At 34.4% G+C, this 27,329-nt stretch overlaps 2 protein-coding genes and 1 long non-coding RNA gene across 5 annotated transcripts; 2 read left to right on the top strand and 1 right to left on the bottom strand.

Moving 5' to 3' along the window:
- Positions 1 to 511: 511 nt before the first annotated feature.
- LOC117123027 (cubilin-like) lies at positions 512 to 13,626 on the top strand. Of its 3 annotated transcripts, XM_033268822.1 has the most exons (13): positions 512 to 831; positions 1,132 to 1,464; positions 2,019 to 2,330; positions 2,642 to 2,821; positions 3,671 to 3,841; positions 4,135 to 4,305; positions 6,487 to 6,708; positions 7,406 to 7,578; positions 8,186 to 8,498; positions 9,112 to 9,282; positions 9,960 to 9,992; positions 10,253 to 10,355; positions 11,427 to 13,626. In XM_033268822.1, the coding sequence occupies exons 1-13, from the start codon at positions 585 to 587 to the stop codon at positions 11,746 to 11,748; spliced, it is 2,751 nt and encodes a 916-aa protein (XP_033124713.1). In that variant the 5' UTR covers positions 512 to 584; the 3' UTR covers positions 11,749 to 13,626. The 3 variants fall into 3 exon arrangements, with proteins under 3 accessions (XP_033124713.1, XP_033124714.1, XP_033124715.1); XM_033268823.1 differs by lacking the exon at positions 3,671 to 3,841; XM_033268824.1 differs by lacking the exons at positions 3,671 to 3,841; positions 4,135 to 4,305.
- Positions 13,627 to 16,784: 3,158 nt separating this feature from the next.
- On the top strand, positions 16,785 to 22,605 carry LOC117123019 (deleted in malignant brain tumors 1 protein-like). Its single transcript, XM_033268814.1, has 9 exons — positions 16,785 to 16,836; positions 17,116 to 17,169; positions 17,274 to 17,453; positions 18,108 to 18,380; positions 18,886 to 19,200; positions 19,395 to 19,577; positions 19,717 to 19,782; positions 20,256 to 20,340; positions 20,782 to 22,605. The coding sequence occupies exons 1-9, from the start codon at positions 16,785 to 16,787 to the stop codon at positions 20,954 to 20,956; spliced, it is 1,383 nt and encodes a 460-aa protein (XP_033124705.1). The 3' UTR covers positions 20,957 to 22,605.
- Positions 22,606 to 23,788: 1,183 nt separating this feature from the next.
- LOC117123033 lies at positions 23,789 to 26,822 on the bottom strand. Its single transcript, XR_004447795.1, has 4 exons — positions 26,579 to 26,822; positions 25,067 to 25,093; positions 24,771 to 24,858; positions 23,789 to 24,233 (listed from the first exon to the last, which is right to left on the bottom strand). It is a non-coding gene; the product is annotated as an uncharacterized LOC117123033 (long non-coding RNA).
- Positions 26,823 to 27,329: the final 507 nt, after the last annotated feature.

Below are 27,329 nucleotides of genomic sequence, written 5' to 3' on the forward strand. Positions count from 1 at the left end.
TTAATTTCGCGAATGTGTATTGGCGTTTTATTCAATAATTTGGTGCAAAATACAGAGGTAATTGAAAAGTGTCTAGTTGTAGTCGCTGGATTCGGCTGATATAAATTTCCCTTTGATTTTTTCCTAGTTTCATGCGGATGCGTGATAAGTGTCAAATATTCATTTAAATCTTGAGGCAGTTTATCATAATAAAAATCAAACAAAAATAACTACAGTAAGAGGGCGTAGGACATTGATTTCCGTATTCCGTGTAAACATAAATAAAAGCCATAATACTAGAAAACAAGGTTCTGGAAACAATGTGAGGATCTCGGTGAGAGATACAGAATTGATAAACAAAAGCTAAAATGTATCTTTAACAGCAAGAATAATAATTGAAACCATATTTTTCGGACACAGGCCTTAAAATGACATTACATAATCACACAGGGCTATGTAGGCCTACAGTATACGTATCTCAAATGTATAGAAAATCATAACTTACTATATACATTATGATACCATATCACCAATTGCATACCGGTACATTGTTTCTATATTTTACAGTCCCTGGGTATATTGGTTGTCATAGTAACGCAAATATAATGGTACTTGCCGGTGCGCTATATACCGGGAGAACAGATCTGACTATAACAGATTGTATAGAATCGTGCAGAAATGCCGGGTACACGTATTCAGGGACCATAAATGGAGAGCAGTGCTCATGCGGAAACACAATTGAAGAATCACCTGGAGACGTTACCCTTGTGTCCGAATCTTACTGTAATGTAGCGTGCTCTGGTGATAGCACAGAGGTCTGTGGAGGGAATGGCTACACTAGTATTTATGTCTGTAAGTTAAAATAATTAATGTATGCATTAGAAAGTTTGACATATTTTTATGAATTAAGGCATTGATAAAATTAAACTTCAAAGATGTCCATAACAAATGCCCTTTTAAGTATAAATACCTAATATGGACTAGTATTTGGATAATTAACGGTGATAAAACATGAATTTATTAAAATACCTTACGAATTGATAATAATGTTCTGTAATTTATATGTACATATCTACCCAATAACTATATATTACAACATTGGCCAGTTGAAAATGTCTATCATAACTGTTAATAACATTTTACCTCTTCAAGCATCAATCGGTCAAGATGGCGGCACCTACACATTACCAGAAGGTTACATATATTCTCCCAATTTTCCGAGTGCATACACTGGAGAAACCGTAACATGGATGATAAGCTTTGAAAACCCAACTCTTATCACTGTAACGATTAGAATGTTTTCATTGGCTATGAACGATCAACTGGTCCTCACGTCCGGTGCGAACGCAGTGTCAGAGACGATATCTGGGGGCGAATCTCTTACTTTGCCATACGTCTGGAAACCAAACCTGACAGCATCGTTCGAGATCCAGCTATTGAGTGCCACGACAGATCCACGCAATGGATTCGTTATTTCGTATGAAGGTGAGTAAATCCAATAGTGTATTTTTAGCCCCAATGAGGAGCTCAGGAATACTCTGCTAAATGACTGTGCTTTTTTTCTTTTTTTAGAGAAAAAATAAACGGGCTCGTCCAGGAATTGAACAAGGGACCTTTCACACCCTAACCTAAATTCATGTCTCTAAACCAAAGCCATAATTGTTGTGTCCCACACACTGAGCTACATTTATGCCTCCATAGTTACGTCCCACACATTAAGCTAATTCATGCCTCTATAATAACGGGCTAGTCCTGAAGTTGAACAAGGTACCACTCACATCCGAAGCCATCATGCCTCTAGACCAACAAGCCATAGTTAGAATGTCTTCTTCGGATCTTAAGTATCTAACGAATTTTGACGTCCAGAAAGTACGCTCCATGTAGATTTTAGCGTGGATTGCTCCCGTCGCCAGTGATGGTGGTGGCATCGACTCAGTTGGTCATATAGATTTAGTAACATCTCTGTTCATATTGTTGTACCTGGTTTTGCGACTCTAGCTGGACGCTGAAGTGTAATTACAAATTCTTCATTTCTTTAGCAATAACCGGAAGCTGTGGTGGTGACTTCACTGGTACATCGGGCTACATTGCATCACCAGGTTACCCGGGTAATGCCCCATCATCCAGTTCCTGCATGTATACCATCACTGCACCAGAGGACTATGTTATCGTAATAACGATAGAGCAACGTCTACTACCAAGTGGAACTTCGTTAAGCATAGCAGACGACGGCGTGATCAGTAGCGTTACAAATACTGGTGCTATTGACCCGTCGGCAACGAATGTTATATCTGTGGTTTTCATGTCTGGTACCATATCGTCACCATCTACGTTTCTCATCTCATATACAGGTAATTGAAAATCGATAATATAAATATTGTGTAAACATTATTAATCGTCAAATGTTTGAGAGTTATCTTTGATTGATTTATTGATGGACTGAAACTGATTTGTTTGATTGATTTGTTGGGTGGTTGATTGATTGAACAATTTTCAGTGACGTAGACATTGATTGAATGATTAATTGATTAACCGATTGATTGATTGATTGATTGATTAACAATGATATAGTCACGTAGGCCCATGAACCAAGACATGCTCAATTGCATATTGTTTTATATCTTGGGTTTCTAATGGAATTTGTTTGCATTTTTTACAAAAGCATCTCCGAGAACATGTGACGCGTTACCTACTGTACCCTTCGGCACATTGAACTCTAGTGTTAGTGGAACATTGTACCCACCGCAGACCGTGTCATTCGTTTGCAATAATGGTTATTCGTCACCTAATAACTCCGTCACATGTACAGACGACGGTTCGTGGACATCTGCAGAATGTATAGGTAAACATATCAGTGACTTAAAAGTTACATGTTTTTATTTTTTTCTTTTGATTTTGTTATAATCATCTTTAAAAAAATTAATAATAATTAAACGTCTTTTCGAAACACGTTGGCACGGCAGAGAATTTAACTTTACACTTTTATTTCTGAAGACTTGTAGGTAAAATATCTCAAAACGGGTCCATCTGGTATAAGGCGCAAAAAGGGATAACCCATACCATCAAATACTTTGGAGTTTATAAGTACAGTCGCTTATGAGTCTTCTCTACAATTTAACCTCATTGTATCAGCCTATCTGGCAATTAATTTGTTTTGGTTACACGTGATAATTATGTAACCGTTTAATGTTGTTTGTTTATGTATATGTACAGTTTGTGTATCTATTACTCTGTTGATGACACTAGAAATAGAATAGATTTTTATGCAAATGACACAAAAGAGTGTAATTATGTGTATATGCATTATGTGATCACATCAGGACGAAACAAGAGTCACTGCCGAGTACATTGGTAAAATATCAGCAGATATAAAATATTCATGGATGGATAGTCAATAACATATGATAATAACACACTCTTGTAAATATTTATTTATTTATTTATTTTTTTTTTTGGCTTTCTGTGTATTTAATTTTCTTCTGTATCTAAGACAATAATAATGCTGTCAATGGAGTGACATGCTATCAACTACAAATTATCTTAAATATCTTATGTTCATAGAAAATATGCTTTTAGCTGCAATGTGTTGATTATTATGTAGGCCTAATGTTTTGGCTCGCTTAGTAAATGTTTAAAATGTTATGTTGTTACACCATGCATTATTACTGTTTGTGTTATTGTTGTTTAAAAGTTATTTGTCAGGCTCTGCCGACCGTAGATTCTGGTTCTGTCGATGCTGATGGTAACACAGAATTTCATCCCGGTGACACAGTAACTTTAACATGTGATACCGGATATACTCCATCATCGTCTGTAATCACGTGTGCAAACGACGGTAGCTGGAACACAGAGGAGTGCACTGGTACGATGTGTGAAGATCAGTTAGGGACAATAACAGGTGCTAGCTAAATAGGTTCAGAAACAATGATGTGTCTATTCAAGTTTGAAAGAGCACTAATGCTTCTCAAGCCCGTGTTAGATGCATTTTGTTATGTTTGGCTTTAAATACTAGTTAAATCTTCGTAATTAATCTCGAGTGATATTCAGAACCGTGAAAGTACAAACCCATAATGTAACCATAATCTGTACATTCGTACCTAAGTGTGTGTGTCGATACTCTCATACGGTTTATGTTTATTTTCTTGATGTATAAAGTTATTTGCGATGCAGTGCCGACAATACAATTTGGTTCAGTTGATGCTGGAGGTAGCACAGAATTCAATCCGGGTGATACAGTAACGCTGACATGTAATAATGGATATACGCCATCTTCATCAATGATCACGTGCTTTAACGACGGGTCGTGGTCGGTAGAACAGTGCATTGGTACACAAACTTCCGATTATAAAAACTTCCTTGAACATTATTGTGTGACTTATTCATTACTAACATGTATCATTATCACAGATATAGGCCAGCATTATTTTCTTCTCTGATGACGTGTTAACTGGTGCTACGTTCTTGGGCGGTGGTAGAACAATTCATTGGTACACACTTCCAATAACAACGCCCTTACACATCATATTATTGTGTGACCTGACTATTACTAAAATGTATCAATGGCCCTAATCATAGATACAGGCCTACATCCTCTTCATCACTTGTGGGTGTTACGGTTGATGGTCGGCGGTAGAACACTGAATTGGTATACAATTATGTGATAATAATAACGCCATGCATTTTGCACACAAAATGTATTTTGTGGTTTTCTTTACTTACTAATACGTTTCCAACATTATGCATCAATATATATGATCTCTTTATGTGTGCACACTTCTTTATCTTACTTATCACATTGTTGTTGTTTTTTTCATTGATTAACATCTTTTCATGGTGTAGTTTTTTTTTTCTTCTTTTCATTGATTAACATAATTCATGGTGTAGTGTTAACTTTACCTTCAGTTCTGTCCAGATTATCACTTTTTTTGTCAAAACACTTATAGTCAAGATGTGCTTATAATATAGGCACATGTGGTGACGTCATCATGACTATATTTAGGTATGTCATAGGCCTATGTTTTGTCAAATATAATTTGAAAGTGTGGACATCTTCAGGTGTTTTGTACAGTACATTTTTAAAGATAAACGTATTTTCAATCAGGTTTAAACCCAAGGCTGATTTTAACTAAATAGGGATATTATACACAAATATTGATTGCTCATGAGGGGAATTGTGAAATATATTACCCTGAGGTGATGTGGAGACCGTAGCCTATCGTCCCAAAGGGCTGAAGGGCCGAGTAGTTGGCTACGGTCTCCACATCACCGAGAGGCAATAGATTTCACCGTTTCCCAAATCCAGAGCAGTCATACAATATTTGTTTTGTATGCCTCATACATGGATTCTACGGGCCTAAAAAATGTAACAAAAACTCGAGTTCCCACTAAGTAGGCATAGGCTTACTTCCTAGGCCTAGCCGATCAATGGGCCAATCTCTCTCAGCGGCTTACCGGTCGCGTCACCGTGATCGTGCGTACGTACGTGTCATAAATTAAATACCAACATTATAGAAAGGGGCCTCTCATTCATTGGCCACCAGCCAGGTTTGCGTCACACTTACGGTCCTCTATACATCGCGGCAGGGCAAAATATATTGTCATTTAAACGTGATAGTATTTTTCCACGGGAATTTATGAACTATCACTCAGCCTAGGACTGTGATGGTTAAAGTTATTATACCCGCTTTCTAACCAATCAAATGCCTAGTATCTGTATGTGGTTAATAATTCTTAATTATCTGTTGTGTGCTATATTTTATTCATTATCTATTACACAATAACTTTTAAAAAGACAACCGGTATCTTAACTAGAAAATCTAAAGGTGTGTTATGTATCTTGTTATGTTATGTATTGTATATAATATTCATTGATATTGGGTATGGTTTTTTTCGTACAGCAAATGTTCATATTTTAAGAAGAAAAAATAAATGTCCAATATAAATATGCATATCGATATTGTAACTCTATCCGGCCAACGGGTTCTTGGATAGTCATTGACATTTAATACGCCTATACATGAAGTAAAAGTATATGCACGATAATACTTTCACTGGTATACACATCTAGTCTAACAGAGGAAATATATTCCTACTATTATTGGGATATAATTTGAACTAATATAACAAAACGGTAAACCAACTATTTACCTAACCTATGAAAAACAGTTTCACAGTCAGCAAATACAGTTATTATAAACTAAGTCTGGATATTATAGTATACCCACGTGTGTTACTTGCATGTTATGGGATATGATAATACGAGCCATAGTGTACCCTACAATGCGAGACCCCTTCTAATTCGAGAACACTTTTCCAAAGTACCAAATAACAATCTTCAATCTTAACACAAAACTAACTTTCTAATTGAAGACCGAATCACGAGGCCACCTGGATTTTCAGGTCCCAAATGTGGTCTCGAATTTTTGTGCACAAACTGAATAAGTGGTATAAATTAAGAATCATCAACAGAATAATGTAAGCCTATGTAATGCTTTTGTAATTTGATAGAAATTCCAACAACTACGATGCCCACTGCCACTGTCACAGCAGTTGTCACAACCAAAGCAAATACAGAATCAACTACAACTGAAACTGTTGGAAAAACATCGACCATGGCAACAGCAGTACAATCAACACCGAAAGTTGTTACAGAACCAAAGTCTACAGAAGCCGTAACAACAGTTGACTCGACGACACCGGAAAGTACCACTGAATCCACCCCCGACCGTGGTAGGCTGCTCAGAAATATAATCCATATAGGCCTATAATTCATTATCATCAACATCGTCAATATCAACACCATTATCATCAACCTCGTCATAATTATCATCATCATTATCATTATTGTCATCATGATCATTATCATCAACATCATATTTATATTCATCATCATTTTTTGAATCATTTTATTCATAAATCTCATTATAATTACATAATCATAAATAAAACAGTCATTATTATCTTCATCACTCTCGTCACTTCCACTGTCAACTCGACTACATCCTCGTTACAACAACTAAAAGAAATTCGTAATAATATTGGTAATAGATTTGATTTTGTGTCATATAATTATCCAATGAGATATAAGAGTTGCATTAAAATCTTGTTCAATTTTATCTTACAAAATAAAAAGAAAACCCTAAATATGTCTGTTAAAACATGAATTTCTCATCTGAAAATATCAAAAAATTATAGCTCCCAATAGGACACAGGAAAGAATATTTACTAGCTTATTTAAAAATTCTTTACTTTAAAACAACTGACAGAAAAAATAAAATATAGAAACGTACATTATGTATATGACGTCTCTTAGAGAAAGAAAAATATGTTATATGGGCCATGTAGATGTGGTAATTTTTAAATTTAAAGCTAATAAATATATGTAAGGGCTATTTAACTGGGTTTTTTTTTTGGTTGAAACATTTAGCCTCTGATCTGTGTCGAGTCAGCAGTGATCCTACAATGGAAAGTCTACCAAACCAAGAAACCCCAAACGTGTTGTCACTAAATGTTGGAAACCCATTGGACTGTGACGGATATTTGACGGGAATTAAAATTTTCAGTTCAGACACATCAACCGTCACCATCAACGTTCTGAGGGTAGGTAAAATTTATATTGATATATTTTTTAATAATATATACTTCATATCAGCAATATGTAAGAGACAAACGTATTACTGAAATATATGAGCACCAACACATTTAAAATATTAATTTTGTTGACATTATTTATTCAACGACATAATTATTTTCTATGTCTAACAAACTTAAATAATCAACAAAACCGTCAATTGATAATAAATATCGATAGATAGGATGTGAATCAAAAACACATATTTCTTATCTAGGTAATATATTTAATGAAACTAAAGGAGGTACATCAATAACTCATACTTTCCTAATCTAGGGCTTTAATAGACATGTTTTGACAAGAATAACTTAATACTAATACTCATTATAAAGTAGTTCTATTAGAAATAGTGTAATATTGATAAAGTAATAAAGTACTTTTATTTAACTAAACAATTTAATACACATTTATTATTAGAGGCAATCGTGATGTCATCATTGTAACTCCAGCGTTTTGTCATATTTTAACTATTTTACCAAAAAATGAAAACGTGTGATACGAACTGAATTGATAAATCCATTAGTTCAGAAAAGTCCCTAAATAAGTAATGCATATTCATTTTCTTGTTTGAATTAGTTTTTAGCGACAAACAGGTATCAGCTGATTGGGCGATTTGACGTTGTTGGCGAAACTTCACAAGTAGTTGCTCATTCACTTGACGAAACCGACTGGATTCAATTTGAAAGTGGCGACATGATCGGAACAAGCTCCACATTAAATTCACCTCTAACATTTTCGGATGACCAAGCTGATTCTGTTGATTACATGATTTGGGATCTGATGTCAGATCCTGAATTTCATACTAGTGAAGTTGGTGATGAGATTAATTTAATGAGTACCACCAACAGACCAAAAAGGACGTACTCTTGGGCTGTTTCTATTGAAGCAAGTAGGTATTATCGAAGATACTAGAAACTCAAGATTGAACCCTCCGCAGATAAAAAAAGAAATGAATCACCAAATTGCATGATGGGTATACTGTACTAACTCTAGTTTGCATATCTCCCACCGTAGGCGGCGCCCTATTAAATGAGGAGCCGCCTATGGCAGGAGCTAAATAACTTGCATAGATCTAAATAACTTCTATAATAACTTCAAAAGAGTAAGCATTTAAAAAACCTAAATGTATTTTAGACTGTTCACACTTAAAACAGATTGCTTTAACGTGTCTTTATATTTCCTAGTGATAAGATGATTTTAGATAATCGCATTATACACTGAATCAATTAAATTATTGCTGTTGATGTTGATTCTCTTCATGTTATTGTTGCTGTTTGTTGATGCTGTTGCTTTTTATTATTATTATTATTATTATTATTATTATTATTATTATTATTATTATTATTATTATTTATATTTACAAAAGAAAAATTATAATTCCAATCAAAGTCATATGAAACATGCACGCACTCAAAACAAAGAACAAAACAAAATAATATTACTATTAAAATTATATTCCAATCCAATATTGAAAATTATTTTCTTCATTATTTTCATCTTAGATACAACCTGCCCTCTGCCGACCATTAATAACGCCAAAATAACACCATCATCCGATGTGTATAAGTACGGGGAACAGGTGATGGTTCAGTGCGATGATGGCTACACTCCCACTGAATCCGGTACTCTAACTTGTCGTATAGATGGCAATTTTGATAGTTTTACGTGCAAGGGTAAGAGACTCAAAATAAAATCTAGTTCAGTTTTTTGTAGTTTTTGTTTCTGTAGAATTATTTTTATTTTATTTTTGAGACGAATAAATGAAATTACTGTAAATTGAAATACAGCACAATTTAAAGATTTTCGATACCGGTAGTTATTTATGGCATACACTTTTGAATTCATTTTCTAAATATGTATTGTAATATTGAGGTTGAGGTTTGTATATACTCGCGTATAAGGCTTTTGGATGATTTTTGTATGTCGGGCGCATAAGATGACCCCCCCCCCCCCCTTTTTCATCATCGGAATTTCTTCATTTTATTTTATTTCTGCATTTTATGGTTATCATACTGCATCTAGCTGGCTAAAAATGGAGCCAAATGCAATACTAATCTTATGAGTTTTTAAATGTTCATAAAATTTCCCCGTATTCCAAATAGCTTTCATTCATACTAACATTTAGTAACTTCATTGCAGTAGTAAATTTGCGTGATACTGACGATCCGCACATAAGACGAACATGTGTATGTCGTGCGTATAAGAGCACTCCCTGTTTTTCGATAGTAATTAGCAATTTTAAGATTCGTCTTACGCAAAATTGCCATAATTTAACTTTATACACTATGTGTCTATTTTTGATTTTGATGATTCCTTAATTTTGCTATATTTTATTTATTTTCTTTTGCAGAAAAAGATCGCAAAACGTTTTTTCTCATCATAGGTAAGGTCAGATACTTATTTTTTAAATTCAAAAATAACACTTGAAAATTTGTTTATTGATGAGGGTCGGGGCTCATAATGTCCTGCTGTGCATTCTAACCAGCTTGTATCCCTGAGTAAGGGATATCATTCACCCATTATCATCTGATTAATATCATTATTAGGCCTACATTTTTTTTTATTAGATCAACACATAGCATTTTGAATAAAGAATTTCAGACGAAACTTTTTTTTTAAATATTAATGTTTTATTCATTAAAGGTCTGGTTATTGCTTCGGTACTTTTCGTTCTTATAATGATTGTTATTATAATGGTAGCTTGCATAGAAGAAGACGAACCTATCAGACCAAAACCAAAACGAAGGTAAAGCAAAACAATTTTCTTTTTATGAAAGCACTTGTTATAAACGAGTTACTACCACCACCACCACCATCAGCTTAGCTCTGTCGGCTAAAGTGGTGGTAGCTAGTATGCGTGCGCTAATAAACGGAGATCAGTGGTAATCTTTGATACCCATTTCAATTTCATCCGCTGCTTTCCTTTTGTTTTAGCATGATGGGTTGAAATGTAAATACAAATCTCCACCTAAATTAAAGACCTTCTATTAAAGACCACCCCTAATTACAGACCTCTTTTCTTTGGTCCCAAATGAACAAATATCTTTTATCTCTATTACTCTAATTAGTGACCAAATCTGCAAAAGAACATAGAAACCCCGGTCTCAAAAGTGGTCTTTAATTGGAGGGAGACTTGTATAAAAAGTACAATCCACTGTTTATTATTCACTGTCTGTCTTGAGTTTTTTTATCTGTGGCTCCTGGGACGGATGCAGGAGTTGGCGGAGGGGTGCGTAAAAGTCCACAGCACCCCTACCATGCTTGGGGCTGAGGTAGGAAAATGTTGAGTATATGGATATTTAAGTGCCCGGAATCATATCAACAGTATAATACAACAATTATTTTTCTTAATAAAATTTAGGGGTTACGATCGCACCGTCTGCACCGCCCGCCCTGCATTTGCCCCATGTCTCGACGTTTAGACTCACAAAAATTGTACTAAGATGTTTGTGGACATCGTTCGTGCAAAATTATATTCTTCTACATTAATTGCTGGGGTTTGCAATATAATAATAAGTACTCTTGTGTGGAGCTGAAGCTTTGTACTTAGGATGCTTGCCCTCCCAATCCCAGGGTCCAGTTTAATTCCTGTCAGTGTTGCCGGATGATTTTTTTTCACGTCTAAAACAACTCCACTTCCTAAGCGTTACATTGACATTTAGTTTGTGAAAAGCATCGTGTTTGGCTTGTGAACAGGATTGTTACCTTCGAGTAAGATAGTGATATATTCCCTATTGGCAATCTTTGACGCATGCGTGTGCCTAAAGTATGAAAACACAGATATAAAAATAACTAAATGTGTTTTTTTTTTCTTTAGTAACTATCCATCAACTGGGAGCGGTCGGTCCGACAATTCTCAGCGATTCTTGATACCAATAGATGATGATGGTGTAAGAGGGAAGGGTATTCCCTATACCAATCCAACGCCTGTCGTCGATGAAAGGCCCTCTCAGTTAATTGACCCGCAGTACCCTCCTGTTGATTATCCCCTTGACGACGAGCGCGAGGCGATCCAGGCAATTGATGAAGCAGTGCTGGGTTTCGAGGGAGACAGTTTATCGTTCGAGTCTGGTCCGATGGACACGAGGTCTGGAGGAGACTCAGCCAGGCACCACGTAACGTTTTCTGATAGAAGATGAGCCAGACAAGGAGTGTGTTGCTAGTTTGCACTGTCTTGAAGATTTAGAACATAAAAAAAACCACATTTATTTAATTCTCTATATCTTGTTGACAGTTTAATTGTAAGATTATAATGCCAGTCACAAGAATGTAACAGAATTGTACATGTTTTATGCAAATTATTTTGTAATTTAATCATGAAAGTGTTAGTCTATAGGTAACATATTACCTGGATAGATTAAAATATTGAAGATTTTGTGGTGTAAGAGTATTTTCATTTACCGTACCCGCCGCAAATGTAAATGTCTACAGGACTTTAAGGGTGTTCTCACCAATAAACATTGTATCCATATTGACGAGATGAACTCAGCTTTAGGACTCATGAAATTTGTTATACGGTATAAAAAATACCACAGCATTTGTACGTCAAATGTATTGCCTATTTATTGTGCGTCACAAATGAGGTATTGCGGTAGGCCTTATGATATAATTTTTGAATAATTTTGAAACATATCGAAGAAAAGAACCTCCAAAAACAAATCTTCAATAATACTGCGTTGCATTCTGTCATCTTTGATTCGTTTTTATATTAAAGAGAAATAAATTATATGATGCTATTATACTAGGCTTCATTTTTTTTAAATTGAGATCAATATTCTATACGTGAGCCGAAAACAAATGGACGACGATGTCTACAAAGAAAATGTTTCAATTTGGAAAACTATTGACTGACCTTCACTTTTTTGCAGAAAAGGCAGGCCTAATAAAAAATACTTAGCCAGACAAAAAAAAATCGTCTACCATCCACTATACTACTTTTATCAAATTCAATTAAAAATACGGTATTGCGCATGGATTTTTATTAAATTTCATTCCATTTAAATCTGTTAAAAAAAACATTTCATACAGTTTACTTTAACTGGTGTCACTCTTATTTACCTGGTCTACTAGGTACTTTTATTAGTATGCTTATATCATTATTATTATGTTAATTTTAATTTCTGTATTAAATTCACTTTTTGAAGTATTTGCTATCGTGGTTGTTATGGGTCTTTCTGCAGGGCCAAATTATGCTTTACGAATTATTTCTACTTTTAATAGCTTTAAGTCGCCGTATCTGTTCCTACCTATTTCTTTATCATTATTACTTTTACGTTTATATAAATAAATATAATTAAATGTTCCGTAACATTAACCTTTTCAACATACAATTTAAAAAATATTTAAAAAATCATCTCAAAAATTATCTAGCGCAAACTTGTTATAGTATTGTCCTACTTAATGCTGCCCTGAGTAGAATATAATTATTTATTTTAGTATAACTTGAATAAATTACATAATCTATCGTGACGTATAAAAGAAATTATAAAAATAATAGTAAAAAAAAGAAACACACAACAGTTATATATCTATACTTTTCTGTCAATAATATGTTGTATTTCATACTTGTGTTTGTATTGTGAACCTACTACGTAGCATTTGTTGTGCAACATAGTGATACGACAGTTATATCATGCGACTTAAGTCATACATCATTCAAAGCATACATATTTTGAAGTAGCATTATAAATAATAAAATAATATTAATTGTTCAATAATGTAAGCAATCCGAAATAACATAGAGTATGAAGATAATTTATTTCTAAAATAAACAACCAATAAATAATTATTACTTCTTTCTATCATCACATAAAAGTATGTATTATAGTAAAATAGGAGTTAGGTTAGTTCAATCATATTCAATGATAGTTATTTATTGTCTTCCGGGCTTTAATAGAGAAAATAGTGATTTGTAAATATATATTTACATTCTGTTTTAAAATGTAAAATGTATAACCAGTTATGTTAATGTATGAATTTAGATAGATTTTGAATAAAGGACTCGTATTTTTTCAATATCTTTGTATTTTACACTGTTTTTTTTAGAGTATCAACAAGTTTTTAAAATGAAAACTTAAGTTAACAAACAAGTACAACTTAATCAACATAATACTATTTCATTTAATAATGGATATCAGATATTACCAGATCAATAACTTTAAGCCTAAATTTCAACAATGCATCTCGGAGTAAGATCGCCTAACTCACGGACGATGTCACAGTCACCATACCCTGAACTATCAATTGTATTAAATGCGCCGCATGATACCTCCATACAAATAAGTTGTGTACTCGCATTAATTTTACAACCGACCATACGGAAATAAAAGCAAGGAGGAACGTGCGCAAAGACAATAGACAGATCAGAATACTTTGATGTATCGGCCCACCTAACATGGATTTTCTTGCCACAAAACTGGCATTGCAATAGATATCTTCTTTCAGAAAACATTTCATATAAATATAAATATATATATATAATAACTACACATGGATGATAATATTTGGCCTATTAATCGTGCGGGAAACTTTCTCATAAAGGCTGTAGACCAAACCCATCACCGTTTTCGATTATAATAACATTGTAACAAATATATACTAGGCCTCATTATCATTATATGTTCGTCAATCGGTTTATCATACTTTGATAGCAAATTAACCAAGCTAAATTCCAATCAGTATTACTGTAGGCCTATTAATTAGGTTATTCTATAGTTTAGCCGGGTATTCGTTTAGCCTCCCCGACCTAGGCTAGGGCTAGGCCTCTCAGGTCTAAGTAATATTTATTGCGATATTTTTCTAAGGGAGATGTAAAAATAATGTTCATATCTCTGTGATTGCAGTAACATTAGTTGATAACAAAGTTCAGGTCTATTATTATCGTTATACAGTATATTATCTTGACTGAAGTGAGGCGCGACCGAAACGAAGCGCGACCGAAATGATCGGTTACCTTCCAGCTCCCTAGCTAGCTATGAATCTTTTTTACTCATAGTAGGTGGATGGTGGCTAGGCTAGTCCTTAATAAAATGGTACAATGGTAGTGAGATGGTTCATTCATTAAATCAAAATAATTTCAAATATTTAACCTTTCTAATTACGCCTAGGGAGGCTCCAATTAGTTTACTATTGCCCAGTTTATCGATAAAAATTGCGTGGCCCTAGGCTATGCACGTACCATTCAAGATTATCTAGTCGAGAGGGTCTGTCAGCATTATCTCCTCCTACGGCTGCGTTTTCCATGGCGGTCAATTCCTCTTCTTCAAATTGTGGCTCAAAATTATATGGCTCTATATTTAAAATAATTTCTCCCTCATCGCTTGCAGAAATATCAGAGCCTGAGGTTGTACTTTCTGTGTCTGTATCCATTCTTTCTACTATATGAGACGAACAATACATAGGCCTACAGATTGAATAACAAGTAGGCTAGTTTCTGCATCCGTCTCCAGCTCTAGACAGTATGCTAATGATGTATTCACTCCAAGACGAGGCTGTATCTTTGTTCTGGGTGTGACGTCACACACCTTAGCGAAGATGTGCAATTTCGTTTCTTCCAAATCGCATCTGAATTTCGAAATTATTTTATTTTGACACTGCCAGGTTCCCCTAAAATACTTATACAACCGAAGTATTAGAGTTTTTCTAGAGTTTGATGTCAGAAAGTACTAAATTAGAGCAAACCGTAACATTAGCACTTTAAATGCGCCGCATGATACCTCCATACAAATAAGTTGTGTACTCGCATTAATTTTACAACCGACCATACGGAAATAAAAGCAAGGAGGAACGTGCGCAAAGACAATAGACAGATCAGAATACTTTGATGTATCGGCCCACCTAACATGGATTTTCTTGCCACAAAACTGGCATTGCAATAGATATCTTCTTTCAGAAAACATTTCATATAAATATAAATATATATATATATATATATATAAATATACAAATATATATATATATACACATATATATACATACATATTATATATAAGGGACACTGCGATGTTTCCCCTTATTCCTATCTAGCTTACGAATGCGTTCCATTAGCTTCTACAAACGGTGAGGGCGTCTGTCAGTGTTTTTAGGTCCACTTTCCAACTATCAATACCCAACTCCTTAAAACTATTGTAATACACCTAAACCACGGAACAAAAAACGCCTACCTTACACATTTTGTTACAAAACCCAATGAACCGTGTTTGGTATTCAACTCAAGAATCACAAAATGAACACGTACCCTTTTGACTACTTCAACTGGAACCTATACGTCGCCATATTGTTGTGGTTCAAAACAAATTTACTGTGAGGCGACTTGATAAACTTGTTCGACTTGATCTGATAGTTCCATCAAGTAAAACATGCATATTATTTCTCCAGGAGTTTGTACGTTTCTTCTTCTGGTAACTAATGTTTTGTCAGATGTAATACTATCTTACGAAGGTAAAATATCCTTTATTTCGTAACAATAATATAAAAATCAAAGGTCATTACATATTGCTATGAAAAAAATGCATTTTGACAGGTATTTTGATAGCTGATACTAGTTTTACACTTGTACAAAATGTATTTATTCAAAAATAGTGTGAGAATGGTTATTCTAGTCATTCAATTGGGACAAGTAAATGGCCTACAAGCACGAACATTATTTATTTTAAAATTCGAATCAACCTAATCCTATGCAGTTGAATAGATTACAATGTGTAGATCGATACTGTAAAACCTCAAATATAAGCCTAATAGGCTTGATCTAGAGAAGAAGCCCATCTCCAATTGAAACTCCTCCCTTTGGTTTGCAAAAGTATCATCGAAAAGAAACCCATGGGCTTCTTTTAAAGATAGTATGGGCGCGGCTCTTTACGGGATACTACAATACATACTGTACATGAAGAATAAAAAAAAAAAAAAAAAACAGGTTAAACTAAAAACACGCTTGGTTTTAAATACATAGTTTAGGTGATTTAATGCCGGTTATACACTCTATGATACAGCTTGATGTTACAGTGACACTATATATTGCTTTACAGTAATAATTCTATAAAAAAAATTACAGCATCCATTTTATAAAGAAGCCCTTTTTACTTTGCCAAAAAAGCCCATCAAAGTTATTCAAACAAGGTCACACTAATTCTTTACTGCCACTTTGATGTAACAAATCATTGAATTAGCTATCCTCATAATGGCCGTGTATTTACTCGGTTGTATAAGTGCTGTGTTCCTTGATATAGAGAGTACTATATTATAAGACAATATTGTACTTAATCCATCCAATGTATTTATCATTTGTTGGTATAGTGTGGGGAATGAATACCAAAGGATACACAACTGATGTCTGTGTTTATCAGATCTGATGAGTTGTGTTTCCGTTAATACTCCTAATATGCACAGGTCTACTTTTCCATGTGTGTACATTGTTTTGAAAACCTATATCAACAATTTAAATTCGACTGATCACCTTCGGGAACATTAATCAACAGCCACTACTGACCAATCAAATAGTTATTGATCAGTTTGTTCTGACCTGTGGAACAACTATAACGCCCAAGTTGTATGTCGACAATTAGGTAAGATAACATTGGTTTGCACAAACTAGAGCTAAGATAGTTGCCTTTTATACAATTCTGTTTTAATTTAATTAAATTATTGAAATGTGTGTTTTCATATTCAGGTTTCACTGACGGGGTCCTTATTGATAATGTAATAAATAGGTATCCTTCTTCGTCTGGAGACATATTTCTATCGAACATAACGTGTGACGGTAGTGAGTCAGCAATTGTCGATTGTAAACATAACGACTGGAGCGATAACGATTGTAGCCACACTAAAGATGTCAACGTGTTTTGTAAAGGTAAATTTGTAAAAAATGTATACAATAAAACATTAGGTATATGCTGCCATGTAAATATCTTAAAAACTGATTAAAAAAATGTGTTGAAACTTTTTTTTCTTTATCCATAAGAAATGATTTACCGGTATCTACCAAATCAATTTTCTGTCATAACATTTAAGGATTTTAATAGTAAAATTTCCCTAAAATCGCTTGACTAAATAACACAGTGGGTACATTTTATTAATGTTCCGTCAATATTAGAACGTTGTATCTATCATTATTAATGTCATTTAGAGCCTTACCGGAGTAATGTTAGGCCTACTCCTCATAGTTTGATTGGGGCCGGAGTACAGTGTAGTAACGTCTCTACCAAATGATGCTTACTTGGATTAATGGTTCAGATCTTGTCAGTTGTTGATAACTACTAAAACAACTTATTTCATAAAGCCTTATCAAACAAGTTTATATATGCCTATCATTATTCCATCCTGTGATTTGTAAATTTACTATATAACATATTTATGGGGGGAAAAATTAAAAGTTAGAAAAGAAATAAAAACTAACCAGAACTTAAGAAGTAGATGAAGCGATTTTTTACCTATCGATCGATCTCAAAATTAAAGCCCAAAAGGTTCCATTAGTTTTGTATTACATTACAATAAACATTTTTAGTTCCAAGTTATAGGGGATGCGTTGTCAGCGAGTATCCAGACTACGCCCTGACTGGTAAACAAGTTGGACTTTCAGGTCCGTTGAGGCTGGACACCTGTATGGAAAATTGCGAGAACTTCGAGTTTATGGGCTTAGAGGGTGGTGATTCTTGTTTTTGCGGATCAGATAATTACAAGGAATACGGAGAGGTTGAGGCAACTGCTTGCACCACACCGTGTGAAGGAGACAGTTCGCAATACTGTGGTGGGTCAAGCAGAATGGCGGTGTACCAGCGTAAGTTATTATTAATTATAATATGATATTCAATGTGTCTCGATAATGATAAAGAGGTGCAAGGTTGGCAACAACTAGGGACACTTAGCATATGGTACCCTAGCCACTGCCTCTTTTGTATTAGTAATAGTAGTAGCATGAAGAGCAGTGGCATCTCCCAATTTAAATGCAAATCTCCGGGTCTCCAGGATGTTGTCAAAATCTCCAGAATTTTCAGAAAACAACGCCAAAGTACAAAAAAAAAAACAAAAAAAAAACCCAGTTAATTTAGTGGCTGTTTCTTACCAATAATTGGGTATTTCTGTGTCAATGCTCATTTTTTGCTCCGACTTTATCAACGATGTCAACGTACAAAGACTTCCCGAGTGTTGCTGACTCCTCAGAATACACGTATGAACAAACTGGGTGGGGAAGCACTTCACCAGCAGCAACAGCAGTAATAGTAGTAGTAGTGGTACATTAAAATTGATTTATATTTATTGGGGCTATTTTCGTTCATGTTCAGGTCGTTGCTTGCCAGCGGGTTCATCCAGTGGTGTAGTGATATCACCTAACTTTCCCGGTGACTATGGCAGCAATCAACAATGCCAGATACAGATTGACCTTTCAATGAATGCTAACACTTATGTGACCTTTCACCTTTTTGAGCTCACTGGTGATGACATGTTAACATTATCTGATGAGAGAGGGGATACTGTGACGTATTCCGCGTCAAACCCACCGCAGTTACGCACCACCATTGATTCACAAACACTGTACGTCAACTTCGTATCTTCTGCAACGTCACTTGGTGGACCAGGTTATGTCATTACATACAATGGTAAATATTCAATTAAATAATTTATTTAGATAAAATATGACTACGAAATATGATGGTGATGATGATGAGGAGGATGATGACGATGGTGGTTGTGGTAGTGATTATGATACAAATGTTGATTAAGATAATGTTGAAAATAATGATAAAATAGCATATGATATATTATAATTTTTTTTTATTGTTTATTAAACTAGGTCTTCTGAAGTGTCCACCTGATATTCAATTTGCCAATGGCACCTTGCTGATGGAGGACCACGAGTTTTACTATGAAGGTGATACGGCTATTGTAATGTGCGATGACGGATTCGAACCGATTGAGGAAGAGCTTGTTTGTACAGAAGAGGGCGTGTGGTCTGCTACTCCCTCATGCATAAAAGGTGAAGCCGTTAGGCTTTGTTCGAAAAAAGATAAAAAAAATTCAACTAGTGAATACGATTTACTATTGCAGTAAAAACGATAGTTAAAACCAGAGTTATAATTTAATACGGTACATTATATGTATTCTTGCATTTTCAGTTAGTCGCGGCGAACTTCCGGACGAAGAACAAGACGAATCCAACTTTGAACCAATTCTGTTTATGTGTAAGCTCAGAATTACTTCATTATGATTATAACGACGTTGATAATACCTAACAAAATAAATTATGATGATGAAGATATGATGCGGATGACGATAAAATAACTGTAATGATGATTTAACGAACAATGACGATGATGATAATGACAATGATAAAAACGTTGACACTGAATAATCGATAATGATGACCTTGAATTATAATGATGAATATGCTGTTAACAATTATGAAGATGAAGATAATTATCATATGACGATGATGATTAGAATGATGACGACAATAATGATGATGATGATTAGAATGAGGATAATAGTGAAGATAATATTTCTGGTGATAATAATGATGGTATTATTGGCTGCTGCTATAGTAAACCATTTTTTAATACTTAATAAACCAAGGTATTTACAAATATTTATCTTCAATGCTTTAGTGAAATTTGTTTCTTATAAAATATATATATATTTTTTGTAATAAATCAAGGTGTCATAATAGTTGCCGTGCTTGGCCTTGCATTTTTGATCGTCATTATCGGGATCCTATGTACGAGCAAACAAAATAAGGCTGGGTATGTATATTATTGAAAATATTATTCATCACTTGCCCTCAAAATATCATCGTCATTGACATCACCACCATCATTATCACTGTCGTTATCATCATCATCATCGCCTCCCTTACTACCATACATTATCAGCATCATTGTCATCGTATTTATCATCATCACCACCACCACCACCATAATCATCATTACATCGTCATCATCATCATCACCCTCATGGTATTGCCATCATCATTGTCATCACTGCAATCGAGTTTATCATTACCGACGTCGACATCATCATAATTAACATAATCGTCATTATCAATATCGTATCATTATCATTATTATATTCATGAAATCTCAATAATTGTTGTTGCTGTTGCTGATGTTGTTATTATTATTATTATTATTATTATTATTATTATTATTATTATTATTATTATTATTATTATTATTATTATGCAGTGACAAAATGCCTTTGGAGAATACCGATACGTCTTCATCTGAGAAAAGTGAATCAGTAAATCAAGATATGTTTGACAGTGGCCAAGGACATTCCAACCCACAAGTTGAAATTGAAGACGCAAATGCAGCAGATAGTGATGAAGAAGAATCAAGATACCTCTCAAATTTGTACTAAACATATATTTGTTGTTAAACACGTAACTCACAGTAAGAATCCAGACACAGGGTGTCGGGCAAAATTTTTAGAATACAATTAATCCCGGTTTCCTTGAAATCGACACACTGTCGCTGTGTTTTCAGTGCAATCGTTGTACTGCAGCAGTCTCGATTACGCATAGTTTCAATAGAATCGCTACACGGTCGCTACAACTTTTTCACTGCAATCTTTGCACTATGTACCTAGCAACCGGGAACGCTTCCTGATTTAACTGACCAATCGGCGTCGTCAAATGAGTTGGCGATATCGCGTAGCGATCTTTATAGAAACCAGGCTTTCGACCGACCAATCAGCATTACCGAACGCTGTCGGCGATAGCGTGTAGCGATTGTATGAAAACCAATTTTTAATCAATTATATTACTTATGCAAAAATAAGTGTTTCCTACAGTTGTTATCCCGTAATAGTAATTGTAGCCAAATTGATCTTCCATGTATTATTTAAAAGAGCATGAACATGTTTAAAACAAATCTTTGCTCTCGCAATATTCGAATTGAAACGTGACTATGCTAAGTAAGCTTTTTTTTTAAATTACTGTTGCTATTTATAGTAAATCAATACTTATTGTACATTCTTATGTAGTGTAGATGTAATGTCGGTATACTACATGGTTCCTGTTATTTTACGTTGCAATAACCCTCAATCTGACATTGTTGTCTATTTGTTGATGTTACAAAAGACACTTGAAAACTGTACGCTAATTACAGTATAGGATTATTTTGTATACAGCAAAATATAATATACAAATTAAATGGATCTCACGTACTGGTTACATGATTCATTTTGAGCCCATCCCTCTACATACATATTGGACTGCAAATATCCAAACACTCTCTAGCTGATTGGCTATGATTCAGGAACACGGCGTGTATGCATGCACTCTAAGTTACGCGTAAACTTAAGTGACGTAATAAGTATTACATGAGACAAAATGTAAGATAGATGTGATTACCTTACATTTTTTTAAGGAACTGGTGATATACTGTATTATGTGATAACATAAACTGAAACTACACAAAAAAGGCGAGTTTATGAAAATCTATATTAATGATTTATCACTACAGTACCGTACAAGCTTAATTCAAAATAGGGCCTATCTAGTTATTTACTATGATTTTTAAAGCATATTGTATTATTTTTAAAGACATTTTTAAGCTTTAACTACGTCTGCTATAAGAATTATTTGTTTCATAGTATTACACGATTTGCCATTTATTATTAAAATCATTATTAATGATATCATCACCATTTGTAATTCTTGAACTAATAATAAATGAGAGGATATTATGAATTCTGTAAAAAATGCGTGCTGGAATATGATTTTAAAGAAGGAACTCTTAGAATCTTTTCAAATTGAGGGACAAATACATCATTAAACAATCGCAATACATAAGCTAGTGTTTTACAATACCAATGTCTTGTAGTTTTACATTATATATATTTCGTATATACTCTATTTTACTATTAATTAGCTTACGTTAATCTTTTTATTTATATGTATATTGTATTAAATTACACATTTATTTTAATACGAATAAAAATCACTTAAGTGAAACATAATTTATAAAGTGTGTGTCATTTTTTAGACACTTATCAGAAATGAAAAAAAAATACAAAAAAATATCCTTCGTTGCATTGGCCGGTGTTCGAATAATGGAGGATTGGATAAGGAGAAACAATGCTGTGGTAGGCCATTTTCAATAGAATGATGTGTAGGCATGCGGTCGTGGGCTAAGTCTGAATTCTCCTAGTGACCCCACATAAGTCAATACTTTACTATCATGTGTACTTCTGACGAAGGAATAATTCAAACCTCAAAAACAGGCGAAAATGGAAGAACATTCATTGATCACATCGTTGCAATAGCATGCACGTAATTAATTATACAAAATATAAAAACATAATTTTATTAATCATTCGGTATGAAAAAAAAATCAGTTTATCTAAGATTAAAAATTTTCTTTATTGTATAAGAGATTTCTGGGGGAACAATGCTAACTCATGGACATGTGTTGAATGAGTGTGCTGTAACAGGACCCACTGTCCACTATCTGAAGTTGACAACCCTTAGTTAGTGGCATACATTACCAACTGCCAATTTTAAACAAGCACATATTTAAATTTAAGATATAATAATAATAATAGTAATAATAACAATAACAATATCAATAACAATAACAATAACAATAATAATAATAATAATTAATAATAATGCTAATTGTCACCAAACAAAAATTCATAAATTGATTTCCTGCAAGTAAGCTCTATGAAATAAATATAAAATGTTATTATCTGTACATTTGATACGTTTTAAAGAAAATTATTTTTCAAAAATATTTTTTTCTTACTTCCTAATATTCAATTGAACGTTAGAAAAAAGATATTTATTTATCAAAATATTTCTATTGTGAATAGGAGATTTCTGGCGGGGAAAATTTTGATTCACAAGGATGTTTTTATGACAAACATTCAATATGGCTACTATGCAATGAATCAGGGTAATATGGTATTGCATTTGGTAAAGCCTGGCTTCCGTAACATTGCTACACTGCCATACAGTGTTTTCAGTGTGCAATCACACATATATGTACATACATACATACATATATATATATATATATATATTTTAAAAGGCAAATGGGAAAACCCATAAAACAGCACAAACGGCCACATAATGCAAAACTATTTAAAATTAAAACGGAACAGTAGAGAAAATCCGATCAGAATGACAAAATAAACTAAGCATCCACTGGAAGGAATCATATATTCTGCAGACGGATCCGTTATATATATATATATATATATATTAGTCCCCGACGCAATTGGGAGGGCTCCCTTATTTGACCGACCAATCAGCTGTCGGCAATAATGTGTAGCAATTGTATGGAAAACGCTGGCTTTATTTTAAAAGAAATTATGTTCACTTCCTAATATTCAATTGAAAATTAGCAACAAATATTTATACAGTGTATTGCTAGGCCTATGTTGATTATGTTTATTATCTCCCCAGCAATATTACGTTGCTGACGTATATTAAATATTCTCTTCCGATTCAAATCAAAGGTTCTCTTCCGAACCGATGGAAATTGTGCCGTAATTTTTCTCAGGGCTGTCGTCACCTGTTGTAGGCCTATGACTGTAGCGGAATGAAAATCCGCTGATGCTGCTTAGACGGGACCCGGATGTCTGTTCGTGATGTTTATGTTTTTCAACAGCCCGTCGCCATTGATTTTTACTGAAATGAAAATTACTGGTTAATGTGAAAATGACCAAATAATGAGCTTATATTGCATGGTACGGGAGAGCTTTTTTATTTTATTTTTTTTTATTGCAGACCACAGTAATGAGGGATTAGCAATCAAAATATAGTTATTTGAATAGGTAAACTAATAGTTTTGGTCCGAAGACCTTTTTGAGGCGTCCAACGATAGGGGGTCTAAGCCTGTCAGACGAGTAAGAAAATCCCCCTTCCCCCGCTGGCACCACCACTGTGTCTTTGAGTATGGGTGTTTGATATACATTACAATTGGATGAAAATGCATTTTTTTTATTATTATTATTATTATTATTACTATTACTATTATTATTATTATTATTAATACTATTATTATTATTATTATTATTATTATTATTATTATTATTATTACTATTATTATTATTATTATTATTATTATATTATTGTTATGATTAGTGATATTGTTATTATTATCAGTATTATTATTATCATCATCATTATCATTACTGTTTATTACTGACATGATCAATTACTTACATTCTGTGACGGTGAAGTAAGGATGCAACGATAAGTATACAAACACCAATAATAACGACTGGAACGATAGCCGCCGTGGCTACAGTACCTGAAATTATAAGTATTTAATGTGTAGCTATTAAATTACAACTGTGAGTGAAAAAAATATTCAGATTAAACTATCCTCTTATTATAAGTCATTCAGTATTATTAATTTTTCTTTAACAAATATTCTGTATTTAATGCCGTTAACACAATGCTTTTCATTATTATCATGATTAAAAAGTTAATGAATTTTTAATGAAGTACCACCTCACCTGAACTATAGCCTGATGCCTGGTTTGCTGAAATTTATATAACAAAAAACAGCCATATAAGTGAAGATGACAAATTCATCAGTGACATACATACATTATACAGTTATATTCATCATAAAATGCGAAGAGAAAAAAAAAAAGTAACTACGCTTTATTGTCAGCCTGTGGTGCCCTCTTGCAGAGACCCCACTCCCACCCTATTAGATGTGGTTAATTGTCCCAGTATTTTTGACAGACATAGTCACCCCGACAAAGCTTTCTGTAACACGTCATGTCACAGTCTACTGTGGATCTGCAAGAATTCATAGATTCGTATTCGGGATAGGCTAATGTGTACGTATCCGCTCAATCGTAAAGGGTTGCATAATTCAAAAGTGGGGATCAACATTATAAAACAAAGCACCAACAACACACAATAGTATTAACTTAACATGGATTTGCCAGCCTAAAGCAAGCATTCATTCCAGTGGCGTACGTTTTGAAATGGGGCTGATGGGGGCAGGGTGGTGAAGGTACAGTTAAGTGGGAGGCTTAATGATATGATTAAGTGAGGGGTGCTACCGCAAAATAAGGTTATATTATGAGGTGTTTTTTTCTACTTGGAAACTACTTTTTCGCTTCAAAAATTTTTCAATTGGAGAGACAGGGGATGGAAGCGAGTTTTGCATTTGGGTGGGGGGGGTGATGGGAAGCATTAAGATAATTTTCTCAAAAGTTTACGAGGTTTCCCCACTGTAATTTGACTAATAGGCTTAAATTATGTTGTAATAGGCCAATACAATCGATGAGTTAAAGTCTGTATTACAAGATATACTTTTGAGAATGCCTTCAAATCTCTATGCATAACTTTATAGAACTGAGTTGCATGATCCAGTCTATAATTACAGATCACGTTTTCAGATCACTAAAGGTATCGAAAAAAGTACAGTAGGGCCTATATATCCCTGTGTATAGGCCAGGAGCGTATCCAGGGAGTACGCTACCCTCCCCCAACCCAAAACAAAGGGCTCCCCAGTCCCCCACCAAATAACGCTAATTAAAAATCACCCGCAAATATTGCGAGCTAGCAACCCTTACCTATCATCGACCCCCGGCACTTCACATTTGCACCCAAATCCCCCTCACAATTCGAGACTCCTAGATATCGCACTTATGACATATGTAGGCCTATACTGGCAAATCTAGGGGGGTACTCGGAGGTGCATGCCCCTAAAAATTACTCACGTCCCTCCCTCAGTCGCCCCCAAAAATCACAGTCAAGTACGTAGTTAAAAAAAAATCACATAAAATCACCTTATTTTGCGAATTTACGCCCATCAAAAGATCATCGAGGACCCTCCACTTCACCTTGCAGTTCCCCACCCCCATTAGGACCCCAATTTCAACACTACAATATACGCCACTGGGCCTATGAGAGTTTTCCGCTACCCACCCCCCCAACACACACACACCATTACATCATGGGACCACCGCTGGCTACTTTTGGTCGGATTCACTATTTAAAGCCCTTACCTTGGCACACTGGTGTATCCTTATGCCATGTCGCTGTTGCTAAACAATAGAGAGGCGTGTTTCCTACCAAGTAGTAACCGTCATCGCACTTGAAACTGACTGATGATCCAGGCTCGAATATGTCACCAACTCGGTACCCATTGCTGGGTTGGCCAGGATCGGGACAAGTCGATCCATCTGAAATGACAACTACTAATTGTTACTACAGTATTTTCACATGGGCACATCACATTCACACATTGTCACACAAAAATGTAATAAATAGTGCCGACAGCTCTGAGCACAGAGAACAAAAGTAAAATTAATACGAAGTACTGTATAGTACAGAACAGGTAGTAAAATGACATTAAGACATTCAAGTGATCATACGAGTCTACATAATTAGGCATTCGACAAACAACATGCAAAGAGGACAATAAAAAATCAAATTGTACTAACATATTGGGTTTCCGTACTAACCTCACGCACCCTCTATGATGAACAGTACTTTCTGTTCACTGATAAGTCAATAGAAGCAAATGAGGGCGCACTACAAATACGATAGCCAAACGTTTTGATTTTCGTAAGTTAACTCAAGTATAATTCATGCTGTGTATGGTATAATACTGCAATCTAGTACACGTACAGTGCATTAGTATATTATTACATACAGTGCTCATACCATCAAATATATAGTCTCATAACATTTTAGAAACTAGTCTGAGATGAATAGACAGTGAATTTTTATGAATTGATAGGGATGTCTTTTAAT

This window comes from Anneissia japonica, unplaced genomic scaffold (genome assembly GCF_011630105.1).
Source record: "Anneissia japonica isolate Jap-2015-1 unplaced genomic scaffold, ASM1163010v1 scaffold4469_len402912_cov134, whole genome shotgun sequence".
Lineage (NCBI taxonomy): Eukaryota > Metazoa > Echinodermata > Crinoidea > Comatulida > Comatulidae > Anneissia > Anneissia japonica.

Coding starts and splice junctions, on each gene's coding strand:
- LOC117123027 (XM_033268822.1), top strand. CDS start 585: ATGGTACTTGCCGGTGCGCTATATACCGGGAGAACAGATCTGACTATA. Junction 2,822..3,670: donor GACATCTGCAGAATGTATAG/GTAAACATATCA, acceptor GTTGTTTAAAAG/TTATTTGTCAGGCTCTGCCG. Junction 6,709..7,405: donor TGAATCCACCCCCGACCGTG/GTAGGCTGCTCA, acceptor TGAAACATTTAG/CCTCTGATCTGTGTCGAGTC.
- LOC117123019 (XM_033268814.1), top strand. CDS start 16,785: ATGGCCGTGTATTTACTCGGTTGTATAAGTGCTGTGTTCCTTGATATA. Junction 17,170..17,273: donor AGTTGTATGTCGACAATTAG/GTAAGATAACAT, acceptor TTTCATATTCAG/GTTTCACTGACGGGGTCCTT. Junction 19,578..19,716: donor TACTCCCTCATGCATAAAAG/GTGAAGCCGTTA, acceptor TTGCATTTTCAG/TTAGTCGCGGCGAACTTCCG.